The following is a 17,233-nucleotide window of genomic DNA, read 5'->3' as shown; positions in this document are numbered from 1 at the left end:
GTGATGTAACCATTATGTCATCTCTGGTATTGTATCAACAGCAGGCATGAGTTTTAGGCCATCGAGTCTGGGACTCAAACCCTGGTTGGCCATGTAGATGTCCAGCACCTTAGTTACCACACCACCTTTTGGCCTCTCCCAATGTATCTCTTTTTTTTTGGAGAGGTTTTTGTTTTTTGTATGCTATAGGGCGCATGCGCTCGCCGGACAGACAGAGAGACAGAAAGCAAAAATCATCCCCCAGGGGGGATGGCCACGCTGCTATCCCTTCTCCTGCATTCTCCTCTCAGGATCTTGGGGACGCATGCACTCGTGCCCAGCATGAGTTTAAGCCACCGGGTCTGGGACGTGAACCGCGGTCGACTACATGGGAGCCCAGCGACATAGCCATTACACTAACTGCTGGTCCCTCTCCCAATGTATCTTATACCTTACTTGCCTCAGACCTGGATCAGCTGTTTCTCTGAGAAGCCCTGGTTCCTCTGAGTGGGGAAAGCAATACTATTAGGTCTATGCAGTAGTTTTGCAGTGCTACTGGGATATTTTTACTTCCAGCCTCACTCAGCAGAGAGCTCAGAAACATGTATGTGAAAGTAGATAATTTTGGAAACTATCAATTTTTACAGAAATGAGTTCTTACAGCTTCTTCCAGTTTCAATCTCTTCCCACTGAACTCATCCTTGACCTCCTCCATTTCATATTCGTACTTCCCCTTTTCAACATTAAGAATCCTGGAGTCCCAAACTACTAACATTTATTCAATATTACATGAACCTAAAATAATTTTAGAATTGCTCCACCCACATCACTATAAAAAATCAGGATTTGTTTGAAGTCCTCCTCTCTTCACACACCTGCCTGAAGATATATATTAAATACTCTCTTCAAAAGGTATTTCCATTAGTTACATTTTTCCTACAGTGTGACTATGCTTTTACTTGTTTCTCCCCCTCCATGCTGATTTTCCCATCCTTACTGATTTATGTCTTTAAATATGTAAAATATTAGCATGCTTCTCTAAGCATAAGTATACTAAGAAGATTCTGAGAAGATAGAAAAGTAGGAAGCACCAAAACTCTGTCTCCCTATCTAAATAACAGCTGCACTGGCAGTTACTGTCTAAAGAACTATTTTGGAACTCCGAAGGATACTGAAGGCTTGCAACTTTGAGGAAGGCTTAGATGGCAAATTGCGATTATTTTCAGTCAATTTCAGTTCTTAACACAGTGGCAGCTACCCATTCCCCATCTCCAGCCCTATGGGAGGCAGCTGTGCATGCATCCCTAGCACAGATGGGAGTTATCATGTTCACAGACTGGAAAGCTCAATACTATTAAAATGGCAATATTACCCACAGCAATCTACAAATTCAATGCAACTCCTATCAAAATCCCAATCGCTTCTTATAGAAATTAAAAGAAAAAAATCTTAAAATTCATACGAATCTCATGGAACCCCAAAGAGCCAAAACGATCTTAATAAGGCACAAAGCAAAAGGACTCAAACTTTCTGATTTTAAAACTTACTATACAATGAAACCAGCACATGGTATAATGATTACGTTGCTGGACTCCCATGTAGTCAACTGTGGTTTGAGTTCTAGACCTGGAGGTTTGAAAGTCATACCAGGTACATGAGCATATGTGCCCAAAATCCCAAGAGGAGAAGGGATTGCAGCGTGGCCATCCCCCCTGGGAGGTGATTTCTCACCTTCTGTCTCTGTATCTCTGTCTCTCTTGTAAGCACAAATGCCCTATAGCAAAACACCTCTTAAAAAAAATCTTACTACACAAATTTACAGTAATTAAATTTACAGCTGGATGCACATGGGAAAGGTCCTAGGTTTGTGTCCTGGGACCTCCCTGAGAATACCAGGCATTGCCAATGATCCAGGCGGGCTTAGATTGGGGATGGATCATGAGGACTTTGTTGGGTGCATCTGTGTATCTGTTTCTCTCTCTCTCTCTCTCTCTCTCTCTCTCTGTCTCTTACTCAGAATAAATCAATAAGCTTAAAAAAAAAAAGACAAAACAATAGAATAGAACAAAGAATCTAGAAACAAATCCTCATATCCATGGTCAAATAATTTTTGACAAGGGTGTCAAGACCATTCAATGGGAAAACAACAGTCTTTTCAACAAATAGAACTAAGAAATTGGATATCCCCATGCAAAAGATTGAAGTGAGACTCTGACCTAATACCTTATGTAAAAACTAATTCAAAATGAATCAAATACCATAATGAAAGGCCTAAATAATACAAGTTGTAGAAGAAAACAAGGTAAAAGTTTCACAACACTGAATTTGGCAATGATTTCATTAAGACACCAACAAACAGCACAGGCAAAAATAACAACAAAAATGACACATTGGACTTCTTAAAAACTAACATACACATAACACACACACACACACACACACACACACACACACACACACATATACATCAAAAGACACGGCTATGGTTAGAATGTGTCTCCCAAAATTCTTATGTTGAAACATAATCTATAGTTTAATGGCATTAAGACAAGGGGACTTTGAGAGATTATTAAATCATGAGGGCAGATTAGGGCCCTAATAAAAAGACTAGAGTGAGGGGGTTCGTTCCATTTATGAGGAACCAGCATTGGTCTGTCTGGAGAAAGCTTCCAGTTGGAAGCAGACAGTAGCCCTCACCAGAAATATACCCTACCTCCTGGTGCCTTGATCTAAATTCCTACCTCCAAAACTGTTAGAAATAAATTTCTATTGTTTATAAATTATTTTGTCTGTGATACTATGTTACAACAGGACAGAAACAGATACCATCAACAGAATAAAAAGGCAACCAACCCACAGAATGGGAGTAGGGAGTAAAAGGAAGTTACTGTTTAATGGGCATAGTTTGTTTTATAAGATGGAAAAAGTTATGGAAAAGACTATATAATCTCTGATAAGAGATTAACATCCAGAATATATATGAAACTCCTAAAACTCAAGACCAGAAAGGAAAACAGTCCAATTCAAAAATTGTCATAGTATTTAAACAGAGGTTTCTCCAAAGAAGTTATACAAATGGACAATAAGAACATGAAAAGATGCTTAGCATCACTAATTATTCAGAAAATGCAAATCGAAACTTCAATGACATACCACCTGATACCCATTTAGAATGGTTACTATTTTAAAAAGAGAAAAGAACAAGAACTGACAAAGAGGTAGATAAATTGGAATCCCTGTGTGCTGTTGGTGGAAAATGGAACAGCCTCTGTGGAAAACAACATGGTGGTTCTCCAGATGTTAAAAATATTGGGTCACTGGAAAAGTCCTAAGTGTTTTTCTACGCAAAAACATTTTTGGCATTATTTTCTAGGCAGAATTATTTTCATTTAGAAAAACATGTCATGACTTTTCCAATAACCCAATAGAATTACCAAATGATCAGCAATTCCATTCCTGGGTATAAACACAAATGAACTGAAAGCAGTGTCTCAAAGAGGTATTTATACAACCATGTTCATAGCAGCATTATTCACAAAAGCTAAAACATGGAAACAACATGAGCGTCCACCAACACATCAATGAACAAAATATGGTGTATCCACACAATGGAATATTATTCATCCTTAAAAAGAAAGAAATTCTGCAATATGCTATAATATGGATAACTATTGACAACACTGTGTCAAGTGAAATAGGCAAGTAAAAAATGACAAATACTGTATTATTTCACTTACATAAGATACTTAAAGTAATCAAGATCATAGAAACAGAATAGTAGTTCTCGGAGCTGGGGTAGGGAGTAAAAGGAAGTTACTATTTAATGGGCATAATTTGTTTTATAAGATGGAAAAAGTTATGGAAATGGCTATGTAGTATTACAAATGTATTTAATATCACTGTACTGTACACTTAAAATGGATATGATGGTAAGTATATTTTACTACAATTAAAAAATGAAAATACCAGCATTGTAGATGGGCTAGACAATGATGAAATAAAACCATGTCATATAATTTTAGAGTGTTTTCCCATCATCTCTATTTAAAATTTGACCCTTCTTTCTTAGTAGTTAGTAATTACACTGAGATTAGTAGACATTACATGCTGAATGCTCTTGTCCCTAAAATTCATATGTTGAAACTTTAAACCCAACCTGGCAGTGTTTGGAGGTAGGGCCTTTGTGAAGTAATTAATCCACAAGGATGGAACCCTTATAAATGAAATTAGTAAAATTTTTTGGGGGGGAGAGGTTTTTGCTATAGGGTGTGTGCGCTCGCCAGAAAGACACAGAGAGACAGAGAGATAGAAAGCGAGAAATCACCCCCCAAGAGGGATGGCCACGCCGCAATCCCTTCTCCTCCATTCTCCTCTTGGGATCTTGGGCACGCACGCACACACGCCCGGTGTGAGTTCAAGCCGCCGGGTCCAGGACTTGAACTGCGGTTGACCACGTGTGAGTCTAGCGATATAGCCATTACACTAACTGCCAGTCCTGAAATTAGTAAAGTTATAAGAGGCCAGAGAGTCAGCTTCTCTTTCTGCCATGTAAGGATACAAGAGAAGTCAACAATCTGCAACCCAAAATAAGAGTTCTTACCAGAACTTGACTATGCTGGAACCCTGATCTCAGACATCTATCTTCCGATATTGAGAAAAATAAATGTCTGTTGTTTATTAGAAAAAAACCCATAAAAACAAAAACACTAAACTAATAGATAAACTCAGAGAAGCTTATTAGGCTAGGGTTAACTATTCCCTATACTAAGGCAACACCCTTCTAAACATTCTACCAATGTCCTGTGAATCATAGGTTTACCAGTCTGGCTGTGGAAACAGGCACTATACCCAGCATTCTGTAAATGTTGCACACAATTTTCCTTCTTTTGGTTGATTCTTCCTCCAGCCTCAGGTAGTTTCCTTAAACAATCACACTAATAAATATTCCACTGAATACTTAAGGGGGACCCTCTATATATCTCCATTATTCTCTTTCTGTGCACAGTTACCCAGTGTTCTTTCCCCTCTTGGCATTCTGTCCTGCAAACTCATATAGATCCTCAGCATTAGCTCTTCAACTCAGACTGTGTGCCAAGGTTTACCTGGTGTCCCTTTTCTAGGCAGTAACTTTAAATGCTCTTAAAACAGTCAGCTGGAACAGTTATAGGACTTACCTCATTTGCTTCATGTCACTGAAACAAATGACATGGGCCATTGCTCTCTGTTGCCCAAAGTTCAGGGTCTTAAAAACCTTTATTTTATACACTTTATTCTTTTAGAGGATGTTTCAGGTGAGAAGATGCTGTGATTTGGATAATGGTTGTCCGCCAAATGTTCATCTTTGGAATTTATTCCCCAGTACAATGGTGCTGGAAGGTGCTGAAACCTTTAAGAGGTGAGGCCTAGTTGGTGGTGATTGGATCATGGAGGTATCATTCTCATAAATGAGTTAATAATGTGTTTAAATACACAGTGAGTTCTGGCTCTTATAAGAAAGGGTTATCTCTCATGAGAGCATGTTGTTATAAAAGGAACCATGTTATTATAAAATGAAGAAGGCTATGCCCAGGTCTCTCTCTCTACACACATCCACCATCCTCTCTGCTTCTATAAGCCATGTTGTGATACAGTTAGCGGGTGCCTGCCCCACACCTTTGAACTTTTCAGCCACTATGAGGCAAATGAACCTCTATTCTTCATAATTTATACAGTCTCAGGTATTTCTTTTAGTGATAAAATAGCACACTAAAACAAATTTTTCTCTTGGGATTTTAGGCATGCATACTCATATGCCTTGGCATGGTTCTGAAGCCGCCAGATCTGGGACTATAACCACAGACAGCTATGTGGGAATGGAGCACCTCAACCACCATGCCACCTGCTGGCTCCCCAACTATAGTTTTTGAATCTGAATATATGCAGAATTTAAAGTTACCTAGGATGAGAATGACTGCTTACCTTATTAATGTATCATCATCCACGATGACTAACCATGCTATTTTGTCATGGCTATGATTCAAAAATCTTTCCAAAATGGCAAATGTCTTTCCACAATGACCTAGGATAAGCAAAAAGAAAACTAAAAATCCAGCATTTTCTCTAAGACACATAAAATTCATTTACATATTAAGTATTTTAATAAGAGTTTAGATGCTGACATGAAGCTTAATCATTTGAAATTTCAAAAATTAGCCTTCTCATGGTTTGTTCAAGGTAGAGAGTTATACATACTCATGTTATTAAGATATTTGAAAATGTTGAATATGTTTGGATAAGATCTAATTGTGATTATTACAACAATAAAAAGATTTAGTAAATCCAACTTCTGGAGAAAAAAATAAACTAGCCTTCTCTAATATTTATAGATATAGTGAGCCACAGAAACTTTAGAGCTTCTGAAGTCTAAGCCATTCATTTCACACACAAGAAAATGAGGAGCAAGAGAGATTAGGAGAATCGTACAAGGTCACACAGATAATCTGAGGCACAGATAGAATTATTGCCTCAGTCCAGACAAACAAGAAAGGTGTAAGCTTCACAGCAATTACAGAAGCCTGGCATCTTTTCTTAGATAGGCTTATTCTGAATGAATTGTTAGAACTCCGAGCGCAGCAACAGGAAAGCAATGGTGTAAAAGCAAAAGACTGCACCTTCACTCATTTATTTTGTAAAACGTACTTCTCAGTTTCTAACGTATCAATACTATGGCACGTACTAAGATATGCATGAAAGCTACAGTATGTAGTACATCAGAGTCACAATTCTTCAGATGCCAACAGATAAATTACATTAGGATGCTTTAATGATAAATGCTGGAATAAAGATAAGAGAATAACTCTTGGGCACAGTACCCAAGCTCATAAATAGCAATATACCCTCATTTCAACTAAGTATTTGTTGACACAGTAGAGAATAAACTAACATTAAGTTAATTCATTAATATTGAACTGCTTGACTAAATCTTTATTTTCTTTATTCTTGATCTCTATGTATTTTTAACCATTATAATGTATTTATTCTAATACCATCTCAAATTTATTTTAAAATAAAATACAATAAAAATGTGAGCAATCTAAGATCAAACTAGAAATGAAGAAGTCAAATAAATCCATGAATATTCAAGCAATTCTAAACTGGAGATGTACAAAGCAAGATTAAGCAAAACTGAGAAAATTCAACCTAAAATAGTTTTTCTAAAACCAGTAGCAATAATGGACTCAGTAGTATACTTATCTTTGTTAGAAGAACTAATAACTAATATAATTGCTCATTTGATTCCAAAATGTTCTTTATTAATCAAGGAATGATGACTAAAACTAACAAATAAGATAATCTGCTCTGCAGCACCAGATAATTAACTTGCTACTTCTATTTTTTTATTTGTAAAAGGGTATAGGGAACCAAAAGCACTGAAGAAAACATGTAATAGGAACACGGGATGAAAATGAAAATCAACAAAGAACTTCTGAACATGATGTAGCCAAATTTTTATTTCCATATTTTGAAATAAAACACATTTGCAATTAGAAGATCTGTATTCTAAAGAGAAAGGCATATGTACTTCCAACCATTTACTAATTAAATATTAACATATGTGATAGAGCTTATTCTATACATGAAGAGACTTCAAAAAGTTTGTGAGAAAAATGGAATTAAAGCACAAGTTCCTTTTGGTACAAGAAATTTTTAAATCCATGTGTAGTTTTTTTTTGGTAATATGCATTTTTCATGAGCTTTTGAAGACCTCATAAAACCAGTAGAATATGGTGCTGCTCAGAGGTACATGTAAAATGTGAAATAGACTATAAGACTCCTGAGAATAAACTTTCTGAGTGAAGATGATAAACTAACTATGGACACCCATCACTGCCACACTGAATTATGAAAGTATGAAAAACCTATTGTTAAACTGTACTTAACTGTCATGCTCAAACCCAGCAACCTAACCTACTAAAGATGTACAACCTTTTATTTTACTATAACACTCCTCATTTCAGGGCTTATTAGTGAGTGACGAAGTCGAGTGGGAGAGAAGGAAAAAACCTACATGCACCAAAAACTACAGTACTTATGAACTATTTCATTTGTGTCCTAACTTAATTTACTATATTTGCAGAATGGGGATTTTTAGTGAGGAGAATAATAAGAATCAAGGACTCACCTCTATCTGTATTAGGAATTCCCAGATCCACGGAAGGGATGGAACTATCTGTGTAATCACTGTAGTACTCAATGAGACTCGCTTGGCTCTCCCAAGTCTGCTTTACAATGGGTACTGAAAAAATTAGAGACAATCACTGGCATACTTTACAATGAAGCCTGAAAACTGAAAACAGCAACATAATCACCTATAAAGGAAGAAAAATGTTATTTGTTCTTCAAGTGTTCTGAGACATGGGGGCTTGCTTTCAACCTGAAATGCCAACATTGTTTGCTGATAATAAATGACTAAAATTCTTTTCCTGAAGCATTTACAGTACCTACTAGAGTAAGTATTTCTCATACCTAATGATAAATACACTTTCTTCCACACAATGATAAATTTTCTAGTCTGAGTATACTACTGTATTTAATTTTAACTAAGTTTTCTCTTTTCTTGATTAGTTATTTTATTGAAACTATCCCCACCTATTCAACTGGTTTTCAAAATGTGTTTTGGATTCCAGTGGGACTCTGCTTCTGTTGGGATGTGTTATGTTGTGTGTACACATTGACCAGAGTCTCTGCTGAGCTTATTCTGAACAGATTCAGAAAAGATGGTAAGATCGTGATTTTTGTTAATTTATCTCAATAAAAGCCCACTGGAACTCAAAAAAAAAAAATGTGTTTTGGACAGGTAGGGAATATACTTTTTTTTCTTTTCTTGGAGAGGTTTTTGCTATATGGCGCGTGCGCTCGTCAGACAGACAGAGAGAGACAGAGAGACAGAAGGCGAGAAATCACCCCCCAGGGAGGATGGCCACGCCACAATCTCTTCTCCTCCATTCTTCTCTTGAGATCTTGGGCATGCACGCACACGCGCCCAGCGTGAGTTTAAGTCACCAGGTCCAGGACTTGAACCACAGTCGACTACGTGGGAGTCCAGTGACATAGCCATTACGCTAACTGCTGGTCCCAATAAATACTTTTAAGGATAGGACTAGTTTATGCAGTTCTGGCTGATGGGGGGGGGGGGGTACTTTTCTTTTCCTTTTTTTTTGTAGTGGTTTTTGCTATAGGGCGCGTGCGCTCACCAGACCGACAGAGCGAGACAGAGAGATAGAAAGCGAGAAATCCCCCCCCAGGGGGGATGGCCCCGCCGCAATCCCTTCTCCTCCATTCTTCTCTTGAGATCTTGGGCATGCACGCACACGCGCCCAGCGTGAGTTTAAGTCACCAGGTCCAGGACTTGAACCACAGTCGACTACGTGGGAGTCCAGTGACATAGCCATTACGCTAACTGCTGGTCCCGGGGTGGGGGGGTACTTTTCAATGATTCTGACAGAACTACCCCACCCTATAAAGAACTTGACCTTGATACTGAGAATTCCTGCATATGATAACTGATATTATTGTGTTGAATTTTTGAAAACTAGAAGTAAAACTGAGAACCACTGCAGACTTTAAAACTCTATAATTATAGTTTACAGTATCATTTTAATACAACAAATTCTTATTGGTTTTATGTATTCTAGGCTTATATGCTCAAAGGTAGGACTATCTACATACAGTGAGACAGGAATTAGACTGAATGAATAGGTAAATAGGACAAAGACCCATGAGGAAGCCACTCTGATAGGAAATGGACATACACATATATTAAGATAGCATCAACTTATACAATGGAGTCACTCTGGTCAAGTTTTTTGAGAAGGATTGCTCACTGCTCTCACTAGAAATCAAGTATTAGCTCTCATGCTTGCTCACATGGAGAGCTACTTACAACCAGAGCTGTTTTATAGCTTGCTTGATCAACCATAGCCTATTAGGAAATGCAACCAGACCCTCTTTGAAAATTCCTTCTCTTCCTGACTCTTGGCATGGAAAGGCTGTTATCTGCCATCTCAGATAAACACAGATACCACTGAGACGGGGCACTAAGTCAACATCCTGATTCCTACTGGGGCAATAAACTAATTGGGCAGAGCATCCAAGTATGGATGCACATACTTTTAAAGGTCACACTGGGCATGTGTGAGGAGATAATTAAATTCCTCACCTGAGAGAGATGCAAGTCAGGAGAAAGCGCCAGAAACCAAAAAAGCCAGGTACTATGACAAACTTTCCCCTACTAAATATTCATTACCAACCCTCACGCCCAGTGCAGTTGTCCTTCTTTGGCAGCTGCCCACCCTCATGCCTTTCAGACATGGGGGATGTATTTCCTTCCTATTAGATATCTTTACTTTTCTGCTGGAGCTTTTTGAGCCATTCTTCCTCTGTCCACTCAGGCTGGCTCCTACCTCTCAGGAGTGTACTTTTACTTTTACTTAATAAACTACCTTTTCCTTACACTATTTGTGTGCTTTGTTCAATTCTTTGTCTGAAACACCAAGAACCTGGATGTCATCACAGAAGCCACCCCACAACATATATTGTGGTGAGCCAGCCAGGAGGGGGGGAAATGGACAGTCAAGGCCCTCATGAGCCCAGGGGGAAGAAACAGACTACTGAAGAAGACTAAGAAAATCCTCTATGCTCCTGTCCAGAGAAGTCATCATAACCACCAAGGAACCTCAGGGAGGCCCTCCTCTCACACCACGACAGTTATGGGAATGGAGAGGAGGAATATTACAAGTTATTTCACCACCCCTCTCTTGATATGCCAATTCGAGAACCACGTATTCTCATAAAAATGTCTAATAGTTCCCAGATGCCCAACCCTCCTTATGGGAAGAGATACACTGGCTTAGCTGAGGACCATCCTTTAAGTTTAGAACTCCAAGGATTAAAATCATTCAAGATTTTAATGGGGTAACAAGCCACATAAATAATACGGTTGAACCCCTCGCCTGGTGCTCTGGACAACCAGGAAGGGCTATACCAGCATCCCTTGTAAAAATACAACTTAAGGACCCCTCTAAATTCCCTCACTGCAAACAGTATCCTATAAGCCTAAAACATACAAAAGCACTGAATCTACTGTAAAGGAATTTTTAAAATGTGGGCTAGTCAGTCCCCCTTGCAGTATCCCTATACTGCCAGTACTTAAGCCAAATGAGGAATACAGAACTGTCCAAGACCTAAGGTATCCACCCCAAATGTGGCTAAGGACTGCTGGTTTTGTTTATCCTCATCCTCAGTGCAATACTAAGCTGTGCCTATTCCTATTCGGCTATGGGACACTAGTGCAATGACTTCTCATTCTAAATAAGAGAGGTCCACATTTCCAGTTAATAAATATGCAGGACTTGCAAGATTTTCAAAGAACTGAATGGGCTAAGAACACACTGGTAAAAAGGGGCAGTTAACCTTCTCAAATTCTTCCAATGGAACTTAGCAACTGAGAACTCACTGAGAACTCCAATTTAGAGACCCATAATCATGATTATTTTCTTAAAATTGCAGGTACCCATCTGTGTTAGAATTCATGATACAAACCCAAAATGATCACTATGTGCCTTAGACCAGTTTTTCTGTAATCATATTGCTTCACAAATCTGACAGCATTTGTCAGATACATGGGGAATCTGATTAAAAGTCCAAAACTGGTTCCTCTGGCTGTTGTCCCTCTTGGGACATTTGTTAATAATTCTCACCCTCCTTCTTGGGCCCTGTCTTTTAAATCTCCTAACCAAGTTTATCTATTCTTGCATGGAAGCTGTAAAATTGCAAATGACCACACCACACAGATATCAACTCCGTGGGATCTCCGTGCAAGTCATACAGCACCAATGACAGCCTTTGACAGCCCTTCCAAATAACACATGGGGTACTATCTCAATGACCTGCTCCTGGCCTTGCTCTCCCACCTAAGTCAGGTAGGGCGAGAGTTCCATGATCCCCAATCTGTTTGTCAATGGCCCTTTCCAGCATGAAGCAGTTACAGAAGTCAAATCATCTACCTTTAGCTCCCCAAAAAGATTTACGGGGTTCCTGCCTCTCAAGGGGAAAATGAGACAGAAGAAAGTTAGCAAATGGAAGTGGGTAAGGGGCTGGAACAGCTGCCCATGTGGCTAGACAGAAAAACCCAATCAAGACAATTTCCTGTCCAAGGTAATCAGCAGATTAGTCTAGCTGATTAAGCAACATTTGATACAGCCAGTGAAATAAATCAGTGGGTGCAGCCACATTTGAAATAGCCAATGAGAAATCAGTGGGCGCAGCCACATTTGATAGAACCAGTAAGATGAAAATGATTAGTGGGCCTAGCCAATGATGAACCCACATGACCTAGGTTAAAAATGATAAATCTGGCAAAATGCAACTGCCAGGGCCTTTTGTGCCACTCTTTGTCTGTCCACTCAAGTCCACCTACCTCTCAGGAGTGTATTTTTACTTAATAAACTAAATTTCCTTACCCCTCCCCCCCCAAAAAAAGAAAGAATAGAAAAAGGAAATGTTTACTTTTCTATTAAAATTTTTCTTTTCCTACTTTACCAGTGTTTGTGGCTTTTCATTCTGTGTCTCAGAGCAGGTCTCTAATCTTAGAGGTCTGGACCTAAACAATGGAGGATTTCACACAACACAGCTCAACTCTTCAAGCCTATAGCAGCACTCCATGCAGGCAACTCACTGCCCTCAAACTCCGTTGGGCAGCACTAACCTTGTCAACCCTAAGCTTGGCATTTCTCCTCAACATACAGCCAGTCTTTCTGCAGGCTGATCCTCTCCTCTCACACACAGTCAGCTTCTCAGAGACTGAATGAGCCTAAATGAAAACAAGTTCAAACAAAGCCCCTCTGACCCAGATAAAAAACCCTCACTTTAGTTTTTCATTGGCAACCCATTTTCCAGGACCCATTCCCTGCCTGATCTTCTTTCCCCCTCTTATCAAACTCTCTACTTCTGTCTCTGTGTCCACGTCTCTAATTCTTAGTGAGCATAAGACAAAGAATTAGGTTCACTGCTGTTCCTGCATTGGGTGTTGGGACCAAGCACCAACATCCTGCATTATTACTTGATGTACAGAAACTTACTATTTGATATTCACTCGCTGACAAACTACCCAAGTACTTTTTTTCTCCTATGCTTAAAAAAAATAGTCTGTGCAACTCTAAATTTTAAAAAGGGTTGTTGTTTTAACAGAAGAACACTGTATTTCAGTTTTATACCCCTGTGAGTTAAAAATATCAACTATGGGGACCAGCAGTTAGCATAATGGCTACGGTGCTGGACTGCCATGTAGTTGACTGAGGTTTGAGTCCTGGACCGGTGGCTTAAACTCATGCCGGGCGCATGTGCGTGTATGCCCAAGATCCCGAGAGGAGAACGGAAGAGAAGGGAATGTGGCATGACCATCCCCCCTGGGGGGTGATTTCTCACTTTCTGTCTCTATGTCACTCTCTGTCTGTCTGGCGAGCACACGTGCCCTATAGCGAAAAACCTCTCCAAAAAAAGAAAAGAAAAGAAATAAAAGCCACTAAGAATTCTGGACATTTCCTAAAATTATTGCTGTATTATCTATTAAGTATTATTTTTATACATTAAAATATAGTTTTTCTGGGACCATCAGTTAGCATAATGGCTACGTTGCTGAACTGCCATGTAGTTGACTGAGGTTTGAGTCCTGGACCGGTGGCTTAAACTCATGCCGGGCGCATGTGCGTGCATGCCCAGGATCCCGAGAGGAGAATGGAGAAGAAGGGATTGCGGCATGGCCATTCCCCATGGGGGGTGATTTCTCGCTTTCTATCTTTCTGTCTCTCTGTCTCTCTCTGCCTTTCTGTCTTTCTGGCAAGCACATGTGCCCTATAGCAAAAATCTCTCAAAAAAAATTAAACATATATAGATAGATAGATAGATGGATAGATAGATAGATAGATAGATAGATAGATAGATAGTTTTTCTGCAATCATAGAAAGGCAGGTAGTTATAAAGATTTCTTCATATCAGAATGGCCAAAGATGCATTAAATAATAGAAAAGAGTGCTGGGTACAAAATGAAAATGAGAAATTAAAAAGAAAAACGAACTCTGTTCTACTTCTAAATTTCAGCATAACAAAAATCTTAAACCCTAATACTGCATTTGCAGTTTGCTTTGCATATAATAAACAAGAGGACTGACCCCAAAGAGGGCCCCCTGCAGCTTGAAGCCATTAAAAGGTCATACTCTTAGGTAAATGTCCTCCAGTGAATAATCTGAGAGAAGCTGTGAAGAAATCCTCAATCCTGCATGAGTCCCACAGGCTGTGCAAATGCTTTCAATTTCCTCTGCCTTTAGCTTTCAGTCCTTTTCATTCTAATAGCTTTATTAACCACACAAATGTTTCTTAACTAGCTGATTTAAATGAAATTAAAATAAAAATCAAGCATAAGTTAGCTCTTTGCTACTTTTAAAATATTGGACTATTTTATTAACTAGATCCTTTCAAATGTAGCTGTTCGTTTTTTGTTTTTGCTATAGGACATGTGTGCTCACTAGAGAGAGAGACATATGCACACAGAAAATGAGAAATCACCCCATGGAGGAATGGCCGTGTAATCCCTTCTCCTCCATTCTCCTCCTGGGATTTTGGGTGCATGCACACATACATACACATACACGCATGTGCGCACATGCGCCTGATGTGTTTTTCAAGGTGCTGGATCTGGGACTCAAACTGCTCAGCCAGCCATGTGGGACTCAGCCACCTTAACCTCTGTGCAAATGGTGAAAGTGAAATTCACTGAAGGTAAGTTTTACTATGTGTACAACTCATTGCGCAACAGCTGTCATAGTGCCTAGGATACAGCAGATGCTCTTGAATGAGGGCTGGATTTTAAAAGAATTTCAATAAAGGGCCTAAAACTAATTTTGGGAGCTACAGATGCTCCTTAACTTCTGGTGGGGATATGAGCCAGTAAAGCCATAGTACAATAACGAAACTCATAAGCTGAAGCATTACAAGTCCAGATGCTCCAAGACTAATGATGGGGTTACATCCCAATAAACCCATTGTAAAGTTGAAAAATCATAAATCAAATAATCAAAAGTTATAAACATCTTCCTGTAGTTTAAAGGAAGGATTTATTCATAAGAGCAATTTATCCTTTGCTACAAGATGGTACCATTGTGCTCAATCATTTAAAAATAGGCCTACCATTTTAATATAGTAAGATATACTGATTCAATAATACCTAAAGCACTCAACAGTTTGTGTCATCTCTCCCCTCATCAACAGAACTCTCAAGCTTTTCTGATATCTACTAGAGGTAAAGAATTTAAAGCTAAAGTTAAGTTTTTCTTTTTTCTTTGGAGAGATTTTTGCTATAGGGTGCGTGTGCTCGCCAGAAAGAGACAAAGAGACAGAAAGTGAGAAATCATCCCCCCAAGGGGGATGGCCACACTACAGTCCCTTCTCCCCCATTCCCCTTTCAGGATCTTGGGCACACACACACACATGTGCCCGGTGTGATTTAAGCCACTGGGTCTGGGATTCGAACCGCAGCAACTACATGGAAGTCCAGTGACATAGCCATTACTCCAACTTCCCCTGAAGTTAAGTATTTCTAATGGCAGGTTAAGATCTTACTTTTGACCAGTGCTGAGTCTTTTTTATTTGTTTATTTTTTCTGACCATGGTACATGCGCCTACCAGAGACAGAGAAAAAGAGAGGGAGAGCGAGAAAGGACCCCTCAATAAGGTGTGGTCATGCCACAATCTCCTCCATTTCTCCATTCTGTCAGGATTTGGGCATGCCCAGAATGTGTTTTAAGCTGCTAGGGGCAGGATTTGAACTGCTAGGGATGGCTCTAATTAAACTTTTAAAATATTAGACTATTTTCTTAACACTGTTTAGATTCTAAAGTAAATTAATTATATTTACTATGAAATATTTTACACTGTATTAATGTAAATACAGTAAAGTATACAGATGTAATATCTGTATTTCTAAAATTACTATAGTTCAAGATAGTTCCATGATATCTCAATTTCAGTATCAAAAATCATACTTTCTACCACAAAACAACATAGTAGTAAATGCCACTTTCAAGAAAGCTTGCCACATGATAACTTAACATTGAAACAAAGTAATAATTCTTTAAAAAAAAAAAAAAAAAACCTCAGCTATTCATCTTACTCAGAGTTTTCTAGATTCTAAGCCAGGGATGTATCCACTATGAGGCACAAAACACACATTTTTATCCCTGGGGAACTGACTTACAAAATCATCTCAGGTTTCAAAAAAAAAAAAGAAATCTTGACATTCTGCATTTTATTAAACTGCCACATGGAACCAGAATAAAAAAAAAAAAAAAAAACCTCAGCTATTCATCTTACTCAGAGTTTTCTAGATTCTAAGCCAGGGATGTATCCACTATGAGGCACAAAACACACATTTTTATCCCTGGGGAACTGACTTACAAAATCATCTCAGGTTTCAAAAAAAAAAAAGAAATCTTGACATTCTGCATTTTATTAAACTGCCACATGGAACCAGAAGATAACATAAATAGACATTCAACATTTTATTAAACTGCCACATGGAACCAGAAGATAACATAATGGTTCCATCGCTGGACCCCCACATGGTCAAATGTGGTTCAAGTCTCAGACCCAATAGCTTGAAACTCACTCTGGGCACGTGTGCCCAAAATCCTGAGAGAAGAATGGAGAAGAAAGGATTGCAGTGTGTCAATCCCCCCTAGGGGGTGATTTCTTGCTTTTTGTCTCTCTGGCAAGCACATGTGCCCTACAGCAAAAATCTCTCTCAAAAAAAACTACCACACAATCGATTATAAATCTGTCTGATTTTAAGAAATCTACTACATGGGGTCTTCATAAAGTTCATGGAAAATAAAAATTATGAAAAAAATTGTATATGGATTTCAAAAATTTTGCACCAAAGTTAGTCCTACTTGAATTTCATTTTCCATGAACTTTTTAAAAGTCCTCTTATATTTTTGATTTGTAGATGAACCATTTATCCCAGGGTGCAAATCAGGACACAAAATGAAACCCTGAGCAAGCATCTCTTCCCCAGAAAGGTTTAGAGACACATGCAACAGCAGTACGCTCAGATTCCTCATTTTTCAATTCCAAGGTAGACCTAAGACTGAAGCATCCCTCTTGGCTAATCTAAACATTTTAGGGCAAGCCAGAACATCTTTAGCTATTCAACAGCCAGGGA

General features: G+C 38.8%; 1 protein-coding gene across 1 annotated transcript in view; it reads right to left on the bottom strand.

Annotated features, from left to right (window-relative positions):
• Window positions 1-17,233, bottom strand: part of B3GLCT (beta 3-glucosyltransferase) — a gene marked incomplete at its 5' end in the record, with an annotated part of 135,537 nt that overhangs the window by 25,335 nt on the left and 92,969 nt on the right. Inside the window, 2 exon segments of the mRNA XM_027775679.1 lie at window positions 5,938-6,037; window positions 8,141-8,254. Of these exon segments, the coding sequence (XP_027631480.1) occupies window positions 5,938-6,037; window positions 8,141-8,254 (214 nt within the window).

The sequence above is a fragment of the Tupaia chinensis genome, unplaced genomic scaffold (genome assembly GCF_000334495.1).
Source record: "Tupaia chinensis unplaced genomic scaffold, TupChi_1.0 Scaffold000597_1, whole genome shotgun sequence".
NCBI lineage: Eukaryota > Metazoa > Chordata > Mammalia > Scandentia > Tupaiidae > Tupaia > Tupaia belangeri.
Note: the sequence above shows the minus strand (reverse complement) of the source record. Positions and strands in the feature narration are given on the sequence as shown.